Source organism: Rhinolophus hipposideros (assembly GCF_964194185.1).
Source record: "Rhinolophus hipposideros genome assembly, chromosome: 24".
Lineage (NCBI taxonomy): Eukaryota > Metazoa > Chordata > Mammalia > Chiroptera > Rhinolophidae > Rhinolophus > Rhinolophus hipposideros.
The window spans coordinates 7,777,152-7,802,853 of NC_138070.1; the positions used below are offsets into that span (position 1 = coordinate 7,777,152).

The 25,702-nt window shown below is 56.1% G+C and overlaps 2 protein-coding genes across 8 annotated transcripts; one reads left to right on the forward strand and one right to left on the reverse strand.

Moving 5' to 3' along the window:
- Positions 1-547: 547 nt before the first annotated feature.
- CFAP73 (cilia and flagella associated protein 73) lies at positions 548-8,387 on the forward strand. 7 transcript variants are annotated; one of them, XM_081037295.1, is made up of 8 exons: positions 548-732; positions 2,285-2,390; positions 3,194-3,298; positions 3,649-3,843; positions 4,371-4,592; positions 4,887-5,045; positions 6,647-6,734; positions 7,823-8,387. In XM_081037295.1, exons 1-7 carry the CDS (start codon positions 677-679, stop codon positions 6,722-6,724), a joined length of 921 nt encoding a protein of 306 aa, XP_080893421.1. In that variant the 5' UTR covers positions 548-676; the 3' UTR covers positions 6,725-6,734; positions 7,823-8,387. The 7 variants fall into 7 exon arrangements, with proteins under 7 accessions (XP_080893421.1, XP_080893422.1, XP_080893420.1 ...); XM_081037296.1 differs by having other exon boundaries at positions 554-732; positions 4,377-4,592; positions 7,823-8,385; XM_081037294.1 differs by having other exon boundaries at positions 555-732; positions 2,276-2,390; positions 7,823-8,385.
- Positions 7,612-25,694, reverse strand: DDX54 (DEAD-box helicase 54). Its single transcript, XM_081037281.1, has 20 exons — positions 25,461-25,694; positions 22,967-23,096; positions 21,450-21,520; positions 20,685-20,873; positions 20,512-20,561; positions 19,364-19,405; positions 19,152-19,247; positions 18,336-18,457; positions 18,170-18,231; positions 17,959-18,090; positions 16,758-16,968; positions 14,429-14,563; positions 13,666-13,896; positions 13,508-13,581; positions 12,621-12,830; positions 11,364-11,506; positions 11,156-11,269; positions 10,527-10,631; positions 10,213-10,325; positions 7,612-8,224 (listed from the first exon to the last, which is right to left on the reverse strand). The coding sequence occupies exons 1-20, from the start codon at positions 25,632-25,634 to the stop codon at positions 7,992-7,994; spliced, it is 2,637 nt and encodes an 878-aa protein (XP_080893407.1). The 5' UTR covers positions 25,635-25,694; the 3' UTR covers positions 7,612-7,991.
- Between the last annotated feature and the right edge of the window lie 8 nt (positions 25,695-25,702).

Here is a 25,702-nt window from a genome sequence, read left to right on the forward strand (position 1 = left end):
AGCCAGCACCTTTCCACATGAGGCTGAGAGCCTGGAAACTGCTCTCTGGGACTCTGTCCTCACTCCTTCCAAGCTGGTTTCCACCTGGTAATGTTGATGGCCCCTCTTTCTCCCTAACCAGGCTGGTAGCCCCATTCCCAGCAAAGGGAATGAATCCTCAAAGTGCTGGAACATGGTAGGGCCTCAGCACCTTGCTGGGGAGTAAATGACCCCACCCAAGACTTGGCAAACAGTGGATACCCAATAATTTTCTTTTGAGTGAACAACTGACATACAGCCACATTATTGAGGCCCTATCTTACCCAGCCAGGAAGAGGCTTGACCAGACATGAGGCAACAAGAGGGGTACATTCTTGACTGAGGGACACATGTCCTCTCCACTGCACCCCAATTTTGACTGGGAGTTAAAGCCTTCTCGGAAAAGGGTAGTAGAGGTTGCTCTCTTCCTTGCGGCCCTCTCTTTTTCCCTCCCAGGGTGGATTTCCCTGGCTTCAGTCAGGCAATGGAATGTTGCGTTGATGGTTGCCTGGGTAACAAGGGCCTGCTTGGTGGCTGCCTTCTGAGAGTACTAAACAAGCTGCTGCACACCACCCTCAGTCAGAAACCCCCCAGGGCCTCCTAACCTTCCTCAAAACTCCAGCCAGGTGGAAAGAAAGCCGGGGCAATTGCTGGGAGAATGGCAGTGCCTTGGGAGAAATACTTCCGAAAGGCCTTGCAAGAGAAACTGCCTAAGTGAGTGGCGCGGTTTGGTGGAGGGGGGAAGGCGGGGGGTGGGGGGTGGAGGGAGGGATGGCTGGAAGGACTGGGTGGGATGGCACATCCGTACCCCCATCCCCGGGTCCTGGCTTCTTTGGGCTGTTCATGGTGGGAGATTATTGCCCCCACTCCCCACTTCACAGACCAAAACACCGAGGCTCAGAAAGAACCAGCAACTTCCCCAAGGTCTCAGGGCTAGTTAGAGCAGAGCTGGCTCAATAGCCCAGGTCTCTAACCTGCCCTTGATCCCACCCCCATTTGACATCCAGCTGAGATTAAATCGTTTGAACCTAGGTGGGAAGGCAGGTCTCTGTGAACTCTTGCTGCCACCCCACCCCCCAGCCTGCAAACTGCATGTAAAAGGCAGAATGGAGGAAGCTTGTCCCATGCCTGCTTTGTGTTCAGCGGTTCAGTCTTACAATCTGTCAAACGAGGTTTCCCCTGAACCAGAGGTGGAAAGGCCTTGCTGAATTGAATATTAGTGTGTCCCTCCTGCTCCCTACACAGCCTACCCTCTGGGGCAGTGGTGCCCCGTCCCTCCTCTCCTGAGAGCCTAACTGCCAGCACCCAGCTGCTTCCTGGACCCCTCCACCAAAGGTCTAACAGGTGTGTCAGTCTCACCTTGGCCACAGCAAGGAACTGACCTCTCCCGCCCCCCACTCAGCCTTCTTCCATCAGCAACATCCTCCGGCTCCTAGGCTCACCTTTGACTCCTGGCCTTACCACCCCCTCCCTCCCATCACTCCATCAGCTCAGCTCGCAAACTGTATCCAGAACTGACCCCTTCTAGCATGTCCACGACAGCCACCCCGATCAGAACCACATCTCTGCGCTATCCCATAATTCCATCACTGATCTCCTGCCGCTGTCCTGCCCCTCCGACTGTCCTTGCTCCCACAGCAGCGAGAGGGACCCCTCCTCTGCTCAGAGCCTCCCGTGCTGACCCACCTCACTTACAGTCAAGGCCAAAACACTCCCTCACCGCAGTCTGATCCCTACAACTTCCCTGGTCTCAGTTCCTATCTCTCTCCTCCTCCCTCCGTCACCTCCAGCCACACTGGCCTCCTTGCTGCTCCTTCTGCAAACTAAGGGCCTTCCCTTGGGGCTTTGGAGTGACTGTACCCTCGGCCTATCTGTTCCCTGCAGATATCCACATGGCTCGCTCCCTGTTCCCCTTTCAATCTCTGCTCAAATGTCACCTCCTCAGAGAAACTTTTCAACCTCTCCGCTGAACGATTTTTCACTTTAGTACCTACCATGTCCTAGCTTTATTTAGTATTTGTTAGCTTGATTTTCTGTGGCTCCCAGCAGAATGCCAGCTCCTGGAGGGCAGGGCTTTTTGTCTGTCTTGTTCCCAGCCGCAGCCCCAGTGCCTGGCACAGACTAGGTGCTCAATACAATTTGTTGAATGGATGAAGAATTCAACAGCCAGTTGGTGGTTAATGGGGGCATTTCAGGCACTAGAGGGGAGTCTGAGCACCCTCAATACCGCCTCCTTCCCCCTCACATCCTCCTTGAGCCCCTACAGGAAGATCCCAGAGCAGAATGCAGACCACTTCCCACCAGTGCTGAGACTCCTGGAGAAGAGGCAGGAGCTGGAAGACGCGGACCGGGGCCTGAGGGCCCAGAAGGAGGTGAGCGCCCACTTAAGTCCTGAGACTTGTTCTGACCCCCAGATCAAAAAGAAAAAGAAAAAAAATGGTGGTGACGTGGGCAGTGGGAAATGATGGAGCCAACTTATTAGCTCCAAGGTTCCGAGAAAAGTCATTTCACCACTCTGAGTCTTGATTTCCTCATACGTCAAATGAGGATCAAATGAGATCAGCTGTTGGTATAAATTAATATGCGCTGAGTACCCACTATGTGCAGGCCACTGCACTGGGATCTAGTGGTCTCACTACAGTCCCTGCCCTCATGGGGCTCACAGCCTAGAGAAGGAGACAGACCAATGTCCAGCTGGTGACTGTTATGAGCGGGGAAGCACTGAGAGGGGACTGTGAGAGCCCGAGGAAGCCCCTATCTCTACATGGGGGTGATCAAGGAGGGCTTCCTGGAGGAAGTGATACCTTAGGGATTGCTGAAGGGCAACTCAGTTTATCCAGCAAAAAGGCACAGGGTGAGGAGGAAGAAACAGCCTGAGGGAACAGCGTATACAAAGACTGGAAGGCAAAGATGAAACACAGGTGGTCAGGTGGTTGGAAGATAGGGTGTCAGAGGAGAGAGGGTAAGGTGAACCTGAATGAAGGCAGGGACGCTGACATGTAGGGGCTGAGGAGGGCACGTCAGCTTCGTCTCGAACGCTGGGAGCCATGGATGGACTCGAGCGGGAGTGCAGTGACAAGATCAGAGACGACAAATGAGAGAGGGTGTGAACCTGAAAGCATTGGATGACTTGAACCCCCAAACACACACAGGCACCCACTCCTTACCCCCCCAGGTGTTCCAGGCCACAATGGCAGCCCTAAACCAGCGCCGGGAACAGCTGGAAAAAAAGGAGCAGGAGCTAAAGGGGTCCTTTGTCCGCTTTGACAAGTTTTTGCAGGTAGGTGGAGTCTGCTGGGGGGACGCACGTCACAGGGTCACAAAGTCACAATCCTATAGGGGCCAGGCAGGTCACATACATGTAAAAAGTGGTTTTACTAATACAAAGGGGAGTGGTAGGAAATACACACGCACTGCCTGAAGCATTCGAGTTTCGTTTGTTTGTCTGTTTGTTTTAAGCGTGGGGAGGAGTAAGGGACCAAAATCAGACTCTGGCTGCGTTTCGCCCTCGGGCCATCTGTTTGCTACCTGCAGTTCAACACGGGAATGTTGGGGTGGGGTGGAAGCGGCGAGCTCTGGAGGCTCCCAAGTCCTGAGGGCCGTCGCCTGCCCTCCGTCCCGCCCTCCTAGGACGCCGAGGCCCGGCGGAGCTGCGCGCTGCGGACGGCGGCAGAGGCGCGGCACCCGGCGGGCCGCCAGGAGGCGCTGCGGCTGCGAGCGCAGCTGGAGGAGCTGCAGCGGGAGCGCGCCCGGCGGCAGCGGCAGCTGGGGCGCCTGGAGCCCTGCGCTCGCCTGCTACGGCAAGTGCTGGAGCGGCTGCCCCAGGTGAGCGCCCTGCAGGAGGTGCTGGGGCTCAGCGCCACCATGCGGCGCTGGGTGGCCTCGTAGACAGCTTTGGAAGTGTGCGCTGCTGGAGCGCGGACGGTGTGTCAGGAATCACCCGTTGCTGAACACTAACTGTACGCCAGCACACGCTTCGTTCTTGAATTCTCCCCAAGGCCCACCGAAATGGGTGCTGCTATTGTCAACCCCATTTTACAGGTGCAGGTGAGGTAACCGAGGTTCAGACAGGTAAAGCCTCCTCGAGGACACACAGGCGGGCGGGGAAAGGAGATCCAGGCACTCAATAGATATTAGTTAAATGCAACAATGAATTAACAGTCATCACAGGCAGTGAGCTTCGCAAAGCTTGATGGTGGAGCTGGAGAGGGTGGAGCCGTCCCACTTGTGGGGCAGAAGCTGTGTGATGCCTGCCTTTTAGGTGGGCTGAGGAGGCGCTGGCGAGCCAGCTGGCCTGGGGGAGGGCAGGCGGCTGCAGACCCGGGTGAGTCCCCCTGCTGACCCCATCCAAGTTCCAGGAGGTCTCCGAGCTGGTGGCGCGCTGCGAAGCCCTGGCCGACACGCAGGCGGCGCTGAGGCTCACGGAGCGCGAGCGGCTCCGGGAGCTGGAGGAGGCGCGGGCCCGGCTGCAGCGGCTGCGGGACACCTGGCAGGACGAGCGCCTCAGGCAGGGTCAGCGGCGAGCGCAATTGCTGCACCGACTGGAGGCGGCGCGGGAGCGCACGCTGCACTGGGTACGGACCCCCGGGAGCAGGTGGGCGTCTGGACCCCTCCCCCCGCCCGGGTTGGTAAGAACAGATGGGCGATGCTTTCCACAGAGGGGCCACGGCACTAATGCGCAGTTTTCAGACATCAGAAAGCACGTTAGGGCACGGGAGGCCAGTCCTATCAGAACCTGGCACCGTTGCTGCACTCCTTTCCCGGGAGCGCCCATCCGTATCTGGCTGGTGGGAAGAAGATGGGAATGAGCCCCGCCCTCCTCAGACCATCACACCTTCATACGAGGCAAGGGGCGGGGTGTTCTCCAGGAATCCAAGTGGGTTCAGATCCAGAACACAGCGGCTCAGAAGACCCTGCTCCTGGGCCGCACCAGGATGGCAGCGCTCAACCTGTTCCAGCTAGTGTGCCAGCATCAGAGGCAGCCACCTGCCCTGGACATCGAGGACACCGAAGGGCAGTTGGAGCATGTGAGGGCCCCTCTTTACTGCACCTGCAGCTCCAAACCTTCAGGCACCTCATGATGCCTGAAATCCCACCTCTGGGTTAAGCACGACACCTTGTGATCAGAGCCCACGCGAGCCCATGCTCCTAGCACCACACAAGTGGGCTCAATGGTGGCCCAAGCTCCTGCCTAGGAATCCTGGCTTGGTCTTGGCTCTGAGTCATCTGCTATGTGGCCACACGTCGTGCCCCTCTAGTCTGTCCTCACTTATGTGGGGCAGGGGACCTGGTGTATACTGACACACACCATCCATTTATGCCGAGTCCTGCTTTTGTCCCAGGACCAATCACCACCAAGTGAAATCCTCAGTGAGAAACCAGGCGGTGGAGACTTTTAATTAATCCTGAGCTTCTTGCTCCCAGCACAACAGGCCTGGCCTTCCCTAGGAAGGGTGGGGTGGGGCTGTGCTGTGGCCTTTCTTTCTGCACAGTGGCATCACAAGTGTCACTGTGGACCAAGTATGCACAGTTTTTCTACCCATTCAGGTTTGGAAAGTTGTGGAACACATGACATGGTTTACAGTGGAGTGAGGGGGTCTCTGACCTCAGACACTTATGTTTCTAGGGGGTTCCCAAAGCATGACTCCCTTGAGAAGGGGGGAAACACAAAGGGAGAAACCCAGCTTTCCCTCTGCCCACTCACTACTGCCATGTGCCCGATGGTCAGGATTCCAACCAAATGCAAAGAACTGGGTCCCCAGAGCCTACCTTTGTGCCACATCGAGCTGGGTGGACTCAAGTGGACCATTACTCTCCCAAGTGTGGCTCTGGTACCCTGAGATACACAAGATGACTGTTGGAAGGACAGAGGCTTGATACGAAGTAAAAGCAAAAGCCAGTCCCTTTCAACCAGCCCTCCAAACTAAGGTTCCATGGGGGGGTGACTAGGCCGGCCACCCCTGTAATGCTCCCTGGTCTCCCCACCTGGGACTCACCGCCCCCCACCCCCTCTGGAGGTAACAGCAGCTGGCTGGAACGCAGTCACATGGTTTCATTTCCATTGTACTGTGATTTTTCCAGTTACCCCTACTTATCTGACAGGGGTAATTTACACTTTCTTCCATTTTTGGTGGAGAAGTAGTTTCTTTCTCAGGTGTTTATTTCAGTGACAAATGTGAAGGAAGACCAAGGGGTAAATTCGCCATCAACTTCTAGTTCTTGGTGGTGGATCCATGGGTGCTCATTAAGTTCATACCGATAACTAAGTTAATTAAAACAAAATAAAGGAGGGCCGCCCATGGGGACGATGAGAGTCTGTCATACACCAATGAATATGACTGATCCAATTAAAAGAAAACAATGAATTTTGTCAGTGAAAACACAAATTTCATTATAATACAGGGGATTGGCAGCTAGCAAACTGTGACGGCATCTGCTAACGAACCATTTGGGAGGCTGACTGACGCTTTAAAAGCCCAGAACCGTTTAGGCCTGGGAACCACAGCACTGCTGTGTTTTAAGAGGGTTCTCCACCCCTACCCCTGCTTTGCAGCATGCCACGCCTTGGGGGTGGGGACTGGACATTCAGGGATTGGGATGTGACTTTGGCTGTGTTGGGGACCCCCAGGTGAAGCGGTTCATCCTGGACCTGTCTGCCATGCTGGCCAGCCTTCCTCAGGCCCAGCCTGCTGCTCCGGCCCCCTAGCCTGACCCAGGTGAGCAGCGGGGGAGGGGGCTCCCTCGAGGGACCAAGGACCTCTCCTCCTGGAGAGGAGGCACACAATTCCTGCGGGGTGCGGGCTGACTGGTTCTCACCTGCAGATGGGAGGGCTGTGCCCACTCAGACTGCCGTGGGGGGGCGACATGAGGGGCACACAGCAAGTACTCAGTAAACGTGGGCTGTGTGGGGGAACCAACCCTAAACCAGGTCCTCCAGAGCGGGTGGGGCATTAAACAAGCTGATATTTGTCAGGTGCTTGCAATGGGGCCTGGTGCAAATTCTGTCAACTTCTAGATGAGTGTTTGGTAAGTCAGGAAAAATCAAAAGGACCAGCAAGAGGGTCTGAGGGGCAGACACCCATTCACAGGGCACCTGCTCACAAAAGCTCCATTGTGGATTGGCACGGGGTGACCACAGGCCCGAGAGTGCAGCTGCCGGAGGCCGCCCTTGACCTCCCCAGGACCCAACAGGGGCTGAGGAGCACAGGGCTTGGAGCAGGACAAGATGACCTCTGGGTGTGTGGTGGGGCAGTGTTAACCCCTTCACAGCCAGAGAGGAGCAGCTGTGCCCTCTACCCCTGGACTCTGCGTCCCATCTCCCTCCCACAGTCCACTCCCAGCTCCGAGGCTGTCCTAGCAGGAAGAAGGGGACTGACTGCCAGCCTCGGGGCTCTCCCCCCTCGGGCAACTGACCTGTCCTCCGAGCCTCTTTTTGCTCATCTGCAAAATGGGGACGTCAACAGAACCCACCCGCAGGGGTTCCCTGGTGGGATCACACGGGACACATGCTGTCAACTCACCCGGCACACTAGCTGGGGTTTTAGTGTCTGGGTCTGTCCCTTCCAACTCCTCAAGCAGACTGCACTCCTGATCTGCCGGAGGTGCTCAATAAATGTTTATTACATTAAAAACACATCCGTGGGCCTTAGGCACTCAGGGCTCAGACCCGTGTGGCCACCGCCTCTGAACCCAGAACACATGGCCGCAGCAGGAGCCCAGTTGCCAATCAGGTCTTGGCCTGCCTGGCCTTGCTGGCGAACTCCTATGCACCCTTCAAGACCCTGCTCAAACGTCTCTGTCTTAGGCACAGGCAGCTGCTGTCCCTCTGTGGCTGTACAGCACTCTTCCATGGATGCTGGGTCCTGCAGGGAGCTCCCCGGACACCCAGCACAGGGCCAGGCACGGGGTACACAAGGGCCAATTGCTGATGTCCACACTTGGACCAAGCGAGAGGCCGAGTGGCTGGGTCACTCTTACATCCTCTTCCTCATCTTGCCCTTCTTGGAGTGGGTGCCCCGGCCGAAGGCGCCCTGCCGTAGCTCCTGGGCACGGTGCCGGTTGCGGGCCGAGAGCTGCTTGAGGCCCCCACGTTGTAGGAAGCGCACCTTCTGGGCTCGGCGCCGCTGCTTCAGGATCTGCTGCTTGGTCTTGAGCTCTGAGCGCACGCGGCCGGCGGGGGCGCCTGGCGTGCGGGGCTGGGAGGCGCCTGCCGGACAGGAATTCAGGGAGCTCAGCCTCTGCATTGACTTCCAATGTCTCCTCCCAGAAGCCTCCACACTGCTTCCCTGCCCCCACTCCCATTCTGCATTCATTGCTGTGGCCTCAGCCTCGGGCACATAGTAGGTACTTAATAAAGCTTACGTGATCTATGAGAGTGGTCAATAGCATGGAACCTTAAGCCAGAGTTGCTAGAGTTCAAACCCCAGCTGTGGCCTCTTGGACCTTGGCCAAGTCACTTAACTTTTCTGTGCCTCAGTTGCCCCCTCTGCGAATTACTGAATAATTGCCCCTACCTCACGGTGCAACTCCTCCTAATGAGTCAATGAGTGAACACCTATGTGTAGTGCTCAGACCTGTCCCATAGCAAGGGACTCCGAGGTGTGACTGTTAGGATTATGAAGCCTTCACCAAAGGTTGACTGCGCACCTTCTCTACACTGGGACCCGGGGAGCCCACAGTGACCGACACAGACTCCAACCCCTGTGCCCGTGGCCTGCACGCTCTAGGCTTGTTAGATGAAAAGAGGATGTAGTATAACTTTCCTTTGTCAGGAGGAATCAGGGGAGGCCAGAGAGGGGAAGGGATTTGTCCAAGGTCACACAGCAAAGTGGCAGCAGCAGAGGTCAGTGTCCCGCCTCCCCTGCTCTGCCAGGTCTCTGAGGCACTCAGCCCTGCCTTCCTGGCTCCCTCGCCATCCCCACCCACAGTGGCCTTGGCAGAGCTCCCAGACAGATGATCATTAAGGCGGCCCGAGGTGTCTCCACTGAGGCCAGGGTGCCTGACAGGGACCCATCACCTCCAATGAGGACAAAGCACAAGGAGGACAGCTGCTTTTCCCACAGCCACAGGCCACCCACACCCTGCAGGCCCAGGGAGCACTCAGCTGCAGCCTGCTCCACCGCAGGTAAACGCAGGAGCTGAGGAGTGAGGGAGAGAGGGCTCGGGGGAGGCAGGGGCACATCCACATCCACAGACAGAGACCAGGAGGGGGAAAGACAAACTGACACAAAGCCTGGGAGACGTGTGCGTGCAGGCGCGCACAGGCCTGCACACGTGTAGCGAGGGACAGAGACAGTGAGTGAGACGATGAAAGATACAGAAAGACAGAGCCAACAGAGGAAGGCTGAGAGATGGGAAGGGAAACGAGGGCTGGGGGACAGTCAGCGGCGGAAACAGAAAGAGCCCCAGAGAGAAAGAGACCTAGAGAATGAGAGAGGAAGTGTCAGAGAAAATCAAAGGCAGGAACAGAGAGAGCCAGAGAGGGAGACACAGAGGAGATATCATCAGCGGATGGCGAAATGCTGACAGACGGAGAGGAGACCATGCAGAGAGAGCACAGGAGGCACTGAGGGAGGTGGGGGACAGCCACAGGGGTCCTGGCAGAGAACAGGACACAGGCTAAAGGACACAAACTCACAGAGACCCCGACGGGCAGGGACCAGCCCTGTGGGGTTGGGGTGTGTGTGGGGGGCTGACAGAACAAGTGGGGCTAAGACGCACCGAGAGCCTGGGACACAGCCCCAAGTTCCTCTCTCCCCAGGAAAGGCCCCTGTGGGAGTGGCCGGCAGCTGGGTGACCCAGGGCCAGTCACTGCCCTTGTGACCTATCTCAGTGTCCTCGCCTGGAAGAGGGCGATTCTCAGGCTTCCGCCCCCAGGTCACGTGTGGCAAGCGTCCAGCACAGAGCCTTTCCCCACACATCCAGTGGGAGCCCTCAGGGACAGAAGCTGGGAGTGGGGGGCCGGGCTCCAGCCGCTGCCTTCAGAGCATGGGAGGGCCGAGGGGCGGACCGCGTCCTGGCATGCAGGGCGGCTGGCCCACCTCGTGGCCGGTGAGCACAGGGCCTGGCACATGGCGCGGTTCCCATCCCACCCTAGCCTGCCACTGGCTGAGGGACCCAGGCCGGATCACAGAGGACCACGTCCTCAGATGACCGAATGTGCCACTGGCCGACCTGTTCTGACGTACATCCTACCTTGGCCTCGGCCCCGCTTCCCACGTCTTCGCTCTGGGCCTCGGCGGTCAGATGCCCCTTCCTCCTCCGAGTCACGGTCATCGATTTTCTGTTTCTGCTTCCACTTCTGGTAGCTGGGAGGCGCGTTAAGGAGGCTGCCGGTAGGATCCTGAAGCCCTCGCGAATCCCGGGGTGAGAAGGCCCCGGCCCCTCCAGCAGATACAGGCCCCACCTGTAGGAGCCGCGGGTAGGCGCTCAGCCCCGCCCCCTCCCGCAGGAGACTGGGCTCGGGCTTGGCCCCGCCCCCCGACACTTAGCCCCTCCCCTCAGGATACAGGTCCCGCTTATAGGAGCTGCTGATGTAGCGGCCACTTTCTGTCTTGATCTTCTTCTTGTCCTCCTGTCCCGACTGTCCCACAAACCGCTTCTTCTTCCGGTCCCTGCAGGAGAGGGAGCTGAGAGGGCTGCCGTGGAGGGAGGTGGCTATCTCCTCTTGGGGCCTGTTTCCTCCCCTGACCCTCTCACTGGGTTGTTGGAGGATTCCAGAAAAGCAGAGTGGCCGTGTCTGGCATGCAGTAGGTGCTCAATAAAAGGCCGTCCCCTGCCCCTCCTCACCTTTCCCTGGTAGCCCAGGTCTCAAAGGCAGTGTAGGGGTCATTAGGCACTGGGGGCCTGGGGTAGGGGCAGGGTTCCCAATCCCTACTCTGCCACCTCTTAGCTGAGTGTGTGTATGGGGGGCAAGGGGGGTCATCGTCCCTGCTGTGTATAACCACAGGGGAACAAGACAAAGGGGTCACCTTTCCTGCTGTGTGATCACATGGGGACAGTGGGGAATCACAGGTCATAATCCATGGGGTACAGAACACATGGCATCAAAGGGGAGTCAGGACAGGCAGGGGGTCACCTGCCGGACCACGTGGCAGACGGGCAGGCAGGGAAGGGCTGTGCCCCGGTGTTCACTCACCACTTGAGCTGCTGCTGGCCCCTGTTCAGGTTCCGGGCCTCGTCCCCCATCAGGTCCAGCACAGCGCCAGCCACCTGCTGCTCGAAGGCGCCCCCAGCCCCACCGACTCTCAGACTGCAGAGGGAGGGTGGGGAGACACCACAGGGTTGATGGGGCCCATCAGGCCCCACCTGCCACACATGTACCCCCAGACGGGCGGGCCACTCACCCCCGCTCGCTGTCGAAGTCCTTGGGCCGGTAGGGGACATAGAAATCCTGGTCCCGCTGCCGGGCTTCCTCCTTCTGCCTCTTCGCCCCCCGGTCAGGCCCTGGCCGCTGCCGCTTCCGGCACATGAGCTCTGTGAAGATGTCCTGGCAGACCGAGGCCCAGTCACATGCGCAGCCCCTGGGAGCCCACCTGTCCCCCACAGCCAGTCCAGCTGGAGCTGTGGGCCAGGGGCTCTGTGACGCGAAATTCTTGGTGTTGCCACTTAGACCCTCCATTTCGTCCTCTGCATGTGCAATACAACCCCGCCTCAAGCACCAGCAGTGGCAGGACAGGTTGGGGGCAGGGGCTAGGATGCCAACCAGGGAGGGACCCACGTTCCAGTCCCAGCTTGGTCTCCCAGGCTGCGTGTGCCCAAGGCCCTGCCCTTCTCGGGTCTGGCCTGGCTCTATGTGACAGGGACTAGTCCCAGAGGTTTTCAACAGTGTTTTGGCTCCTGAGCCCTCTGTGCAAATCAAATGTATGAGGGATGACTGGTGGGTGAGCAGGCCCAGGACCCTGCCCACCGTGCGAACAAGACGCCCCTGCAGTCCCCAGCCCTGCCTTCCGGCGTGAAGCCCAGTGTCCGATGCTGCCCGTGTCACGTCCCCACTGCTGCCAACAGTCCCTGCTCGGCCCCTTTCCACCTGCCCTGGGCCTCAGACTGCCAGATGGTGAAGCTGACAATGAAACAACCAGCACTGGGAATCGGTCACGTGCTGGCCGGCATCTGCCCGCAGGCTCAGGACCTGGTACCACAGTCACTTAGCTGCAGTGCCCCCAGTCCATAATGTCCTGAAAAGCAACTTTCCTGAAATTCCCTTGGTGGCAGAAGCTGACCAGAGCTGCCGAGAGGCTACCTAGTTGGTGTCTATCTCATTGGTGAGGGGACCGGCATGTCGCATGGCAGAACCTCTGGGGACACCCCAGGACCTGCTGAGGTATTATGTCATACACAGTGCACCCCTCCTAAAGATACTGAACCCCAACACGCATCTGGCACCAGGGTTTCAGGTGAGGGACAGTAGACAGTACCACGACCCCATTCTGCAGACAGGGAGGCAGCGGCTGAGGTGCTGATTTCCACGAGTGTCAGGGGTGGGACTGGAATCATTACACCCACCCCCAGCGACTGCTCTGAGCCCACGGCTGCCGGGACTTGAGCCGCCCCTTCCCCAATGCCAGGCCCGGACTCCAGGGTCCCCAGGGTGGGGCCTGTACCTCCACATTCTCTCCTGCCCGCTCCTCCTTCTCCTCCGCGGGCGGTTCCTCTTCCAGTGCCGGGCAGCTTGGGGCGGGGCCAGCGGGGCCCTCCCGCCGCCCCTGCCGCCCCCGCTGGAAGCTGGCGATGGCCTTGCGGTCCTTCTGCCGCTTGGCACGCATCACCTGGCTGCTCTGGTCCCGGCTGGAGGCGTTGATCTCAAAGATGGTCTGCGAAGGGGACACCCCGGTCCTTCACTCAGTGGCCTCTCCTCCCCAATTCTACCCTCACCAGCCTGGTGGGCTCTCTATGGCATTCCTCTATGGCATTCCTCCCCAAGTCCTTTCAACCCTGCCGGGGTGGGTACTTTCATTATCTGCAATTCACAATTAGAAAGGGAGCCCCAGAGAAGGCAAGCAATCTGCTCAAGGTCACACAGCTGGGACGATCCAGAGCTAGGATCTCAGCCCAGGTTCACCTGGCTTTGGACCAGTGCTCTTAGCCATGGCACTCCAGCTCCCCATCCTGATGCCGGCTGGCTGGCAGGCTTGCCCACTCCCAGGCACGTCTTCGCCTGCTTTTGTGCACACCTCCCCTAGATACAAGATGGGGGGCCTATGGGAGTCGCGAGGAAACGAAAGGCTCCGGAAGGCCAGCTTCTCAGGCCTCTAACAGGCCTAGGGCATGTCACTCCCTCTGTGAGCCTCAGTCTACCCATCTGAAAGTGCTAGGAAATGGTTGCCACAGGGGGAACCTGCCGTGAACCCGCAGGGATGGTTCCAGAATGAGGGGCGTCTCTTGAGATGCTGCTAGAGCCAGAGTTGCAGATTAAGAAGCTGCAAGCTCAGATGGGAATCCCTGCTGGGGGCCCGGAGCTCCGTCAGAGTTCCCGCTCTGCCTCACTCACCGCCCGCGAGCGGTAGTTCTTGATGCTGTCCACCAGCCGCAACCGCTGCAGCTCCTTCTCCTCGAAGCGCGAGCCTGGCAAGGAGGGAGGCGTGAGGCCAGGGCTCGGCCCCGCAGGCTCCGCCGCCGCCCTAACCCCCGCCCTGCACAGGGACTCACTGAAGAGGGGGTGCAGGCCCAGCGCCGCGAGGTCCAGCTCCTTGGCCCGTTTGATGGACTCGGGGGAGGGCGCCGGCCTGGAGCGCACGTACTGCTGCTGGGCGTTGTCGGCCACGCGGCCCAGTCCCCGCAGCTCCAGCGACGCCTCCAGGGTGTTCCGCAGGCCGCAGTCCTCCTCGTCTACCACGCTCTGCGGCACGCGGCCGAGCACGCCATCCACACCCAGCGCACCTGCCACCGCACACGGAGCCGGGTCAGAGGCCGGCCGCCAGGCCCACGCGCCCGCCGCCCCGCCGGCCCTCCCTGGCCCCACTCCGGTCCCTGGATCACAGAATAAACCCCGTGTCCAGTGTAGTTAGGGCTACCGTGGCCGAGTCTGTCCTGAACATGCACAGACTTTTTATTCTTGTCATTATTCCCTAAACAATATAGTTTAACAACTATTTAGCATTTACATTGTATTAGGTATTACAAGTAATCGAGACATGGTTTAAAGCACAAGGCAGGATTGCCCAGGTTGAACGCAAATACTAAGCCACTTTACATAAGGGACTCGTTCGTCCTCATATTTTGTTATCTGTGGGGGTCCTGAAACCAATCCCCTCCAGACACCCTGTATAGGTGTCTGTAGGGACAACTGTATAGAGATCTTCTCCTGGGGTCAAATCCAGCCCCACCCCCTACCAAAGCTAGGACAGCTTTGTCTCCCACCCGAACCATGAATTCCACAGGGGACCCCAGCCCCACACCAGCCTCCACTCACCTGAGGGCTCCTCGTGGGGGCGGGCGAGGGTGAGGGCACGGCCCAGGAACAGGTGCAGGTCCAGCAGGTAGGGGACCTCGTCTGGGGCCACCAAGGAGTAGGCTGTGCCACTTCGGCCAGCCCGGGCCACGCGGCCTAATGGGAGGAGGTGGTCAAGCTTCCACAAAGGAAAAAGACCCCACAGCCCAGCACAAGTCCCACCTGGCCAACGCTAACGGTGCAAGCCAGGCAAGACTTCCTGAGCTACTGTCCCACCTATGAAAAGGGAAGGGACAGCAACAGTCCCCAGGGTTACCTGCACGAGAGTCTGTGAGCCAACACAGTGCTCTAGGAAGTTAGCAGAAATAAAGACAAGACTTCGTTGTCAGCATCAAAAGTCCTCAGCATCCCCACTTTGGGGGATTTCCCCCCCTCAAAAGTAACCAGGGATGAAAAACTTCACACACAGGATGTCTCCTGCAGCTCTGCCTGGAATAACCCCAAGTTAGAAACCACTTAAAGACTTAAAGAGAGCGGATGGGTTAATTAGCCAATGACCACATGGTGGGAGTTATGCAGCAGAGAAAAGGGGCTGGCAAATGAGCCCAGTGGCCAAATCTACCTCCTGCTCGTTTGTGTGAATAAAGTTTTATTGGCACACAGTCAAGCTCCTTCATTTATATACCATCTGTGGCTGCTTTCGTGTTACAAGGGCCGAGATCAGTAAGAGACTCTATGGCCCATGAAGTCTAAAATATTTACTATCTGGGCCTTTACAGAAACAATTTGCTGACCCATCAGAGTGACGTTTAACGGCGAATGGAAAACCTGCATAACATACACGGATGCAAGAAAAAGGTAACAAAAAAGAATCCCCGTGCGATTCTAAATTTGTGGTAAGTAAATCCATGTGTAATAGCATTTCATTCTGGCTTGTTTCTGCCTTGCAAAAACAGTGTCACCACATTTGGGGTAGTATGATATACACTGTTGGTCACGTGGTACACAAGAAATTCCCTTTGGGGGTTCTGGGGACCCCTCAAGGAATACACAGGGTCAGCTCTTCCCAGAGCAGGAGAAACAAGGGCACAGCAAGCAGCCACCAACAGGGAGACAAGCCCCCAGACGCGCAGCTGGGGATCCAGGACAAGGCCTCCCACAAACCCCAACTGGTGGTCCAACCACTTCTCCCAGGCCCCACCATGGGCAGCCAGAATTCCTTTACCCAACGATGTCCAGTCCTATGCAGAACGACTCAAAGGACCCTGCCTGCCAGGTTGTTCTCACACACACATTAACTTACCTGTATTTATAAACATGTTTATGAGTTAAAAGAAGGCAAAGAAAGTAGAATGGTGGGTGCCAGGGGCTGGGGTGGGTGGGTGGGACTGAGGAGTTAGTGTTTAATGGGACAGAGTTGGGAAAGCTGTGGAGATGGATGGTCGTGATGGTGGCACAGTAACGGGAATGTACTAAATGCCACTGAACTTACACCTCAAAATGGTTAAGATGGTCCTTGTAGGTGTATTTTACCACAATTTTAAAAAAGATGGCGGCAGGGACAAAGGACACACCAAAGTGACAGCCGTGTCATCAGAGAGGCCATGGCCGTGAAGAGGGGGGTTCCGATCCCAGCCACCCCACTTTGCTACCTCTATGACACCTGGCCAGTTATCAGCCTCCTGGCCCCAGCTTCCTCATCTGTAAAGAGGAACTGCTGCTGTGGGACCCTCTACCCAGGGCTGCTGTGAAAACAGAAAGAGCTGCTCCAAGTGAAATGCTTGGGGCAGGGCCTGCCGGGAGCGCTGGGTGAGCAGTCACCGCTACACTCAGCAGGGAGGGACGTGTGACTTACTGCCCTCTAGGCACTTTGCTTCATTTTCCAATTTTCCTACCATGTGCGTGTCTTCCTTTTTATAACTGAACGATGATGTGGAGTGAGTTGGCCTGGGAGGGCTGAGGGGCAGGTGGGGCCTGACCTGCTGACTGGACAAAGCAGGGAGTCAGGAGATCCCGTCTGCAGTGGTGGAGCGGGAGGCAGAGGGCGCGCTGCGTTATTTAAAGGCTGCAAAGGTACCCAGGGGAGGCGCTAAAGGGGAAGAGGAGGCTGAGGGCCACAACACCGAACACGACAGGAGAGAGAGAAGCCCAGGACTGGGGAATCCGGAAAGTGGAGAATCACCTCCGCAGAGCCTGGGGCTGTCCATTCGCCTCAGGCCTGCGCTGTCCCCCCGAGACTCTCACTGATCGGTCGAGTCCCTGGGCCTCGGTTTCTCCACCTGTAGTGGCAGGAGTCCAGCCCTGCGCCCTCAGCTCCCACCAGGGCTCAGCGGCCCTGCTGGCTCCTTACCCACGCGGTGCAGGAAGAGCTTGCCCTTGGCCGGGAAGCTGTAGTTGATGACGTTGTCCAGCAGTGGGATGTCCAGGCCCCGGGCCGCCAGGTCGGTCACGATGAGGGCGGAGCACTTGCCGTGCGTGAACTTGGCGAGGTTGATCTTACGGGCCGTCTGGTCCAGGGCGCTGTAGATGTGGGCACAGCTCACCCCCTGGGTCGTCAGCAGCTGCTCCGAGCCAAGATGGGAGGAGGGAAAGGGGTGAGGAAGACACACGCAGGAGAGGAGAGGAGGCTGGGCCGTGGTGGGATGCCACGACATGGTGCTGAGCCCCATCCTGACTCTCACTCACAAGCTGCATGACCTTGGTGGGGCAAGTTACCTAACCTCTCTGGGCCTTCACTGTCCTCATCTGCAGAATGGGGAGAACAACAGTGCCTTTCTTGTAGCTCTGTTGTGAGGACTAAATAAGTTAATACACAGTGCTGAGAACATGGCCCAGAACATAGGAAGCACCGTGAAAGTGATAATGACTCTAAAAATTACTATTTTGGTCTCATTCATCAGTGACCCCAGCAGCTGCACGCTCTGAGGAAGCACCGTTAAATGTATGTCAAGTAAGTGAAACCAGTGAGCTGTATCTGCAGCTAACAGACCCCAGGTGTGGCTGACTGCGGGTGGGTGGCACTGAGTGGAAAGGGGCCCTGGCAACCTTCTGGGGACGCCCCATGCTTTAATGTGGCCGAGGACCCCAGGTGTACACTAATGGAAAAACTCATCAAGCTGTCACGTAAAATTAGGGCACTTCACACAGCTTACTGCATGCAGGGTACACCTCAATTTTAAAAAGCAAAACACAGGGGACACTAAAAATCTATAGCAAACTGATAGGATGGCTAGGAAAAATAACCTGGATGGAAGGGAATAGCTGAATCAAGACTGGCTGTGAGTTGATAACCGAGTATCTAAGAGTTCATTATGTTATTTTCTAACTTTAGTATGCATTTGAAATGTTTTATTAAAATTTCTTTAAAATTTTTTAAAAAGTTTAAAAGAATAAAAAAGTGCCAAGCCCTGGCCAGGCCTGTGTCCCGCTCTCGTGCTGCCCTCTGGTGACCGCACGTGGAACTGCGGCCCCAAGCCAATGATGGAGGTGCAGGTAGGTGGTCAGGAGGCGGTCTGAGGGGTGTCTTCCCCAAGCCCGCCAGGCCCTCTCACCTCACTGATGTACTCAGCGTGGTGCTTTGTGGCCACGAACACCACCGTCTGGTCCTGGGGTCGCACCACACTGCGCAGCAGGTGGAGCAGCACAGCAGCCTTGGTGTCCTCTCGCACGATGAAGAAGGAGGTCTGCGGGAAGAGGGGCCGTGTGGCTTGGCTCTGGGGGCCCTGGACAGGGGCCTGGGGAAGGGTATGGGCATAGACTCACCTTGAGCTGCTCGTTGAGTTTAGTGTCCACGTCTAGCCGGATGAGCACGGGCTCCGTGAGGCCTGTGGTGAGCACAGAGGAGGGTGGAGGGGAGTCACTGCTGGACAAGCCCCCTACGCCCCAGTCCGAGTCCCAGCCCCCAGCCCTGCTCCCCATGCTCACTCACCCGCCCGGGCAAACTCCACCAGCATTTTGGGCAGTGTAGCAGAGAACAGGACGGTCTGATGGCCCCCGGGGAGGCGGCTGATGATTTCCTGCAGCTGCTCTGCAAACCCCATTTCAAAGAGCCTGGGAGGGTGAAGGACAGAGGGCAAAATGGGGTCAGGAGAGGGGTTTCCGTTCCAGTGAGTTCCAAACCTCAGCCACCCTCATTCCAGCCACTTTCTCCCACATCAACTGGGGTTCGCCTCACATGTTTCTTTAACTCAGCTCACTTTTTCTCTATTTGACAAGTTCATCCAAGTAACCATGACTTGGAAATCTTGGGTCCGTTCTGTTCTGTTTCCTATAAATTCGTGCTGAAATAAATGACAGCAGCCCTTGCTCTGTGCCAGGCAGTGTTCTGCGTACTCGACAAATATCGGCTCCTGAGTCCTCACAAGGACCCTGTGAGGTCCGTGCCGTTTTATCCCCACTCTGTAGTTGAGGCCACCAAGGCCCCTGAACCCCAAGTTCACAGAGCAGGGATTTGATGCTGCCTGCGCTCTCAACTTGTGCTACTTTTTCTATCTTTGAAATCATGTTTGGTTTTTTATTATTCTTTCCAATAGTCCCCAAAATAATATAAAGAAAACTGTTGGTCCAGGGAGCCCACGAGCTCCGGGGGCCCCTGTGGTACGTGGCATCTGGGGAAATGTGGCTTCAATCCCGGCCACACGGGTCTCTCCTGGCGGAGCCCTTCCTCCCAGCCAATCTCGCCTCCCTCTGCTTTCCCGGCCTCGGGGACAACCTGCACACAGCGCAGGGGGTTCTGCAGCCTTACCTGTCAGCCTCATCGAACACCACGTACTCCACGCTCTGCAGCTTCAGGTTCATCTCCACAGCCACATGCATCAGGCGCCCGGGGGTAGCGATGATTCTGGAAGGGGGCACGCAGGCCAGGTCACTCAGGGCCAGGGTCACCAGCAAAGCCCCCCTCTCATTCCCCAACCATTGGTCATCGGGGACCCCAGGGCATTGTCCCCAACCACTCACATGTCAGGATTTTCATGCAGGGCCGAAAACTGGTCTTCCATTCTAGGCAGAAGGGAAGGTGTCGGCTTGATAGAACAGGTCTCTGTCTACTCCCTCTCCTTTCCCATACCAAATGCCCAGCTGAGTCCCACTTCCTGACCCCGGGCTTGCAACTGGGGAAAAGCTATGGTTGCGATCCTAGGCAAAGGCAATGCCCTGCCTGACAAGAGATACAAGTTCAAAGATACAAAAGCACCAATACGACAAAGAGTTTTTTGAAGTGACAGGCTCAGAGCCAGAACCCACCTCACTCCTTCTCCAAACTTTAACAAAGCCGCCTTTGACCCACTCAGCCACCTACCAACTAACCCTGGAACTACCAGCTGCATGTAAGGTAGAGTCCAGGTTTCCTGGATCTCTTTGTTCTTAATCCCTAACTTTAGTCATCCTCTGAAACACCCCTGGGACACCTGTAGGAGCCAGAATTCAGAGCCAGCCATAGCCCTGATTGTGGCACTGCTCACAATCACGAGCTACAGAGATAATAAATTATAATGCAGACAAAAAAAGCACTGGACAGCATAACACTCAGAATCGCCACTGACTGGTGACAGTGACTTTGAGAATAAGGAAGGGGTGCCCTGTAAGGGAGAAACTGTGCAATAGGGAGGGTGGCGGGGCAGGAGACTGGGTCTTCATCTTAGCTGTACTACCAAACCATTGCATGGTTCTGGGCCCAGCACCTCCTCAGTTTGCTCACCTGTAAAACAGGTGTGGTGCCTGCCACCTCGGAAGGATGGTACCAGCACATCAGGAAAAACACATTTTGCAAATCTGAGCTATTAGAAACATGCTTCGATTTTTGCTTCTACTTTTAAATAACCCACAATTACATAGGTCTATTAAAATATACACAACTACGCTACTCGCTGAGGTGACCTGTGTGTCACCAGCTCTTTCAGGAGCATTAGAACCTCTTTCTGAGTGTACTGCTTGTGTGGAAATTACTTTTGGGATTTTACTACATGTTTGCCCTGGTTAGTTTTTTTTGGAATGTCCCGAGAAGTTGCTATGGTTAATAAGCCACACAGGCTCCATCAATCTGATATCCTGGAGGCACGTGCTTGCCCGTGGTGACTCCCCCCCCCCCAATTCCAGGGGACTCTTACTTGTCCCCGCCCAGAATCAGGGCAGTCTTGAGGCCAGTGAACTTGCCCAGCTGTGGAGAGAGAGAGACAGAGAGAGGTTGAGAGAGGGTGATGGGGAGAAGACTCAGCCCACTCTGGCCGCCCCACTGGTCCCAGCCCCGCCCAGCAGCCCCTTTCCCCTAGCCCCGACCTACCTCCTTGGTGAACTTCATGGTCTGCAGGGCCAGCTCTCGGGTGGGTGAGAGAATGAGCGCTCGGGCCCCGGTCTGGGCGCTGCGGGTCTTGAGTCGCTCAAACATGGGGATGAGGAAGCATGCTGTCTTGCCACTGCCCGTCCGGGCCATAGCCACCGCGTCCTTGCCATCCAGGATCACGGGGATGGTCTGGAGAGGAATGAGTGGGTGAGCGGTGGGGTCAGCGCCTGTACCCCAGCACGTGACCCAGGGCTTCAAGTCCTCAAGGAGTGGGCGAAGTAGGGGATCTCAGTGAGTGGGAAGGGGCCTGTCACCCAGCCCTGATCCCATTCTTGCCAAGGCCATTTGCACTCCTCTGGGGACGAGCAGCTCACCACCCCCAACTCTTTCCACTGTTAGAATGTCCTTCTTCGGGCTGAGCAGACTCTACCTCCCTGTCTAGTCCTCCTCCTCGGGACCCCAGAGGAATGTCTCCCTCTCAGCTCGATGTCTGAGAACAACAATCACGAGCCCCGAGTGATAACAGGGCACCTGCAAGCTGCTTGCCTGTGCAGGGCTTAGCAGTGGGCAGCCTTAATGGCAAAGGAGCCCAGGGTCATCTCCGCTCTACTGGGCCCAACTTTCCCCACCTGTGAAATAAGCAAGCTGTGTGTGGCTTCAGAGTAAAAGGGGCAAGAGACGTGACAGTCGGGACAAGGGGTGGCTCTCCAGGGCCAAGTGGCTTATCCCCTCTTCCCAAACCTACAGGCTATCCCTGCTGCGTACCTTCCTCTGGATGGGTGTTGGCACCTTGTAGCCCTTCTTCATGATGCCTTTGAATACCGGGTAGCTCAAGCCTGGGAAAGACACGGGAATGGCCAGGGGGCCGGGGGAACCCCCACGGCACCACACTCCAGAAAGCTACACAGGACAAATGACTTATATCATCAAACAAACAGCAAGAACAAAGAAAAGCCATACAGCAAAACTGATAAGACTGAGACTTAAGAAGACAGGTCTACTTATTGTGGGATATGCACCTTACGTGAAATCTGTCTGAACACACGCTTAGTGCAGTGAGACAACTGGGCACGTAAATGCTGATGGCGTCGTGGACAATACTGTGTGCTCGTGTGAGGTGTGTACAGTCCTCCCTCTCTTGGAAGCGGGAAGTAGGTAGGGATACAAGGAGTGGATTCCAAGACTCGCTTCAGACTCCTCCGGGATGATGGGGACAAGTAGGTGGGGCGTGGCTAAAGCAAGGCCAAGTTTAACATCACTGAAGTTGGTGATGGGTATGTGCAGACCCACAGTATTCCATTTTTCACATGTCTGTAATTCATAATTAAAAGAAGAGAGTATTCCATGACAAGGGCAGATGATAGGTGCGAGCATGGCCGCTGACAAATGAGGCGCACGGTACTATCAGGGCGAGGAGGTGGCTCTGGAGACTGGATGTGACTTGGGCTTGTGAGGAGGGGAGGACAGTGGGAGGCCCAGAGACAGGAAAGCACCATAATTTTAGCTGCTTTCTGGGCAATTACCTTTGTAATTCAGAAAGGCGAAAAATAGCCACATGTAGATGTTTTTATTTGCTTTTTTCTTTGATTTTTGATGAATGTTAGCACATTTTTAATATAGTAATTGGCTGTCTAGATTCCTTGTATTCACGTTCTTCACTCAGCTCTCTATGCGGTGCCTGTCTTTTTCTTATTGATTTGTTAAAGCTCTTAGCATATAAAGGATACTTACTCTCTGTGTGTCCCATAGGTTGCAATATATTCCTGATAGAGCATTTACTTTAACTTAGTTTACAGTGTTTTTTGGCATACATGTGTCTAACTGAAAAAAGAGTCAAATTAAACAGTGCTTGGGGGGTCACACTTAGAAAGGTCTCTTTTTCCTTTCTAAGATGATAAAAATGTTCATCTTGATATTTAAATCTTTGCTCCAGATGCTGACTTGTAAACAGCAAGAAAGAGAGTTCAGCTTTATTGCTATCTAGCTGGGTGTCCCAACCCCACCCAACTATTCCATCTTTCCCTCTCCGCTTTGAAATGCCATCGGCACGCACTAAATCCCCAATGTCTTTGCCTGTACCTGCACCAGTGTCACCATCAGTCCTGCTCTAACTGCTTTCTCATTGTGTCAGGCCTGTTGTCCCCACATGAAGGCCCTGACCGGTGTGCACACCATGTCTGCTGCCTCGGTCACCCCAACACCTACCACAGTGCTAGGCCCAGAGCAGAGCACGGAGGGCCCCACTGCTACTCCCCAAATCCCCAGATGGCTGGCTCACCCACCCATGGACTGGAAGCCTCCTGATTTCTTCTTCTTCTTGTTCTGGGCTCGCACCATTTCTCGCATGTCAGGCTCCACGTCTGAGGTGCATTCTGAGGTGGGGAAGGTGGGCAGTGGTCTGCCAGGTCCCAGCTAGGGGGGAGGAACAGAGAGGCAGCAAAACTCCAGGCACCATCAGACCACTGGGGGCAGGGAGGGGGGCTGTCCTGTTCCCAGTCTGCCCCCCATTCCAGCCTATGACTCGCCTGCCAGGTCACAGACTTCTCTGCTAAAGGGCTCTCTTTTGACTGGGCCAGGACAGGGTAAAGGGGCAGAGAGTGGGATCTGCAGACAGACTGCCTGCGTTTCAATCCCAACTCTGTCACTTACCAGCTGTGAGACCTCATGCAAGGGACTTAATCTCTCTGAGTCTGTGTTTCCACATCTGGGAAACAAGGATGACAAAAGTATATGCCTCACAGGGTGCTGTGAAGACTAAACAGGTATGCGTGAAGCTTAGAATGGTGCCCAGCACATGGTGATATCATAACCATCATTCTAGCTTGTCATTCAAAGCCTTCAAAATTAAAAACTCTACAGAGCCCATCAAAACATCTACTATGTGTGGAGGTACTAGATTTTTCCAAGCTGCCTTGTCGCCCTCTCCCCAATCTTCTTTCTGATTCATCATCTCTCCCTAACTCCACTCTCTCTCATGCCTGCCTCTTCTCTGCCCATCCAGAACCCACCTGTCCTAACACAGCTGAGTCCAACCCAGACAACTCCTCTGGGGAGCCTTCTCAGACTACAGGACTATCCCCCTCTTCTAAGAAATAACACGTATGGAGCATTAATTCATAATAATGGCTAGAACTTACAGGGCACTTATTCTAAGCCAGATGCTGCTTTGGATTAACCCACTTAATCCTCACTATTACCCTGGGAAATGAGAACTATTATTTTATCCATTTTACAGAGAAGGCAACTGAGGCAGTGAGAGCGGTGAAGTGACCAACCCAAAGTCACCCACCAGACAGCAAGTGGGGGATCAGAGTCTGTGCTCTTTGCATTGTGACCCTCTATGGTCCAATGCATCTAGGTCAGAGCTGCAGCCTGTCTATGAGCTAAGGATGGTTTTCACATTTTAAAAGATTGTAAAACATCAAACAAAGGAGACAGTGACCTTATACAGGCCTGCAAAACCTAAAACATTTACCATCTGGTCCTTTACTGTCCTGTGCTCTAGACACATGACAACAAAGTGTCTGAAAATACCCGTGTCCCACCAATATTTACGGAATGAGCAGAATATACGAAATACTGTCATTTAATCCTTTTCACAGTCTGTGACGTACATATAATCATCTGCGTTCTACACAAGTGGAAACTTCTGCCTTCTACAGATGTGGCTCAGAGAGGTTAAGCAACTTTTCTAACGTCCCACAGCCAGTACAGGATTGGGCCACATTTGAACACAGGGCTGTGCCAGCACAAAGCCCTTGATCTGAACCACACACATATGTGGGCTCTTCTTTGGTACTTAGTACTCTGCCCTCCTCCTGTGCTGCTCATTACCTTTATCAGTTACTCCAAATTTAGAGCACCTACTCTGTGCCAGGCACTGGCTTGGACGGGGAACAGTGGGACAAGGTCTGGTCCCTGCCTTGGAGTGTAGACCCCTCTTCATATAAACACCTGCGTGTTCACCTACCTACCCAGAGCTGCTCTGTGCCAGGCACTGGCTGGGCACAGGGCTGAGGGGAATAAGGAGCTAATTCTCCCTGCTTGGTGTTCACACAGCTGCCCTCCTTCCCCATTTGCCTACAGTTGGCACTCACTAGTGGAAATAGCACAGGCCCTGGAACCAGACAGTCCCGGGTTTGAATCCTGGCTCTCCTACTCACAAGCCATGAGGTCTTGGTCAAGTTCCTTTGACCCTCTAGGCCTCAGCTTCTTCCTCTGGAAAATGGGGTGACGATACTTAGCTTACAATGTTGGTGTCAGGAATAAATGATAAGGCTCCTTAAAACTCTTAGCACAGAGGCTGGCACACAGTACACGGTCAACAAACCCAAGTTTAACTTACTACTATTAGTTTCCCAGAGGTTTGGGGGCGTCACTGTCCCAAACTACGGCGTCCGGCTTCCCCTAAATTCAACCTCTCAAGAATCCCCTAAACTCCAAACTCAGAGCTTCAAAATCCGCACTTTTCATTGGACGAAACGGAACTAGGACCCGCCCCGTGTGTAGGAGATAGCCAATGAGGGGCGCGAACAAACGCCGGCCACGAAGGCCCGAAGGCCCCAGCCTCTGGCTCGCGATGGCTCCAGCCGTCAGGACCCGGGGCGTGACAGGCCCGAGACACGTGCTCAGGCCGGCAAACCTGCCGGACTCCTGGCCAGCCGCCCTCTCCCCAGCCTCAGCGGTGCCCACTCCCCAGCCGGGGACACGGAGGCCGCGGGGCGCTGCGCGGAGCCGGGGCTCGGGCTCCAACGTGTGTCCCAGCCCCGCGCTAACCTTCCGGGCGCGGGTGTCATCTTCCGCCTGGATCTCAAACTCGCCGTCTTCCGAGTCGCTGCTGCGGGCCTGGGGGGCCGCGCCCCGGCGTTTCCGGAGCCCCTTTCTCTTCCTCCACTGGGCCATGGCCGCTGGGGAGCGCGGGCCGGCCGCCGCGCTAGGACCCGCCGCCATGCGGGCCGGCGCCGGGGACGGGAAGGGGCGGAGCCCGCGGGGACGTACCACCGCCGGCCCTGCCCGCG

Coding starts and splice junctions, on each gene's coding strand:
- CFAP73 (XM_081037291.1), top strand. CDS start 2,169: ATGAAGAATTCAACAGCCAGTTGGTGGTTAATGGGGGCATTTCAGGCA. Junction 2,391..3,193: donor GCCTGAGGGCCCAGAAGGAG/GTGAGCGCCCAC, acceptor TTACCCCCCCAG/GTGTTCCAGGCCACAATGGC. Junction 3,844..4,370: donor TGCTGGAGCGGCTGCCCCAG/GTGAGCGCCCTG, acceptor ACCCCATCCAAG/TTCCAGGAGGTCTCCGAGCT.
- DDX54 (XM_081037281.1), bottom strand. CDS start 25,634: ATGGCGGCGGGTCCTAGCGCGGCGGCCGGCCCGCGCTCCCCAGCGGCC. Junction 18,232..18,335: donor GGTGGAGTTTGCCCGGGCGG/GTGAGTGAGCAT, acceptor TGCTCACCACAG/GCCTCACGGAGCCCGTGCTC. Junction 10,326..10,526: donor AGCTCCTATAAGCGGGACCT/GTATCCTGAGGG, acceptor CGCGCCTCCCAG/CTACCAGAAGTGGAAGCAGA.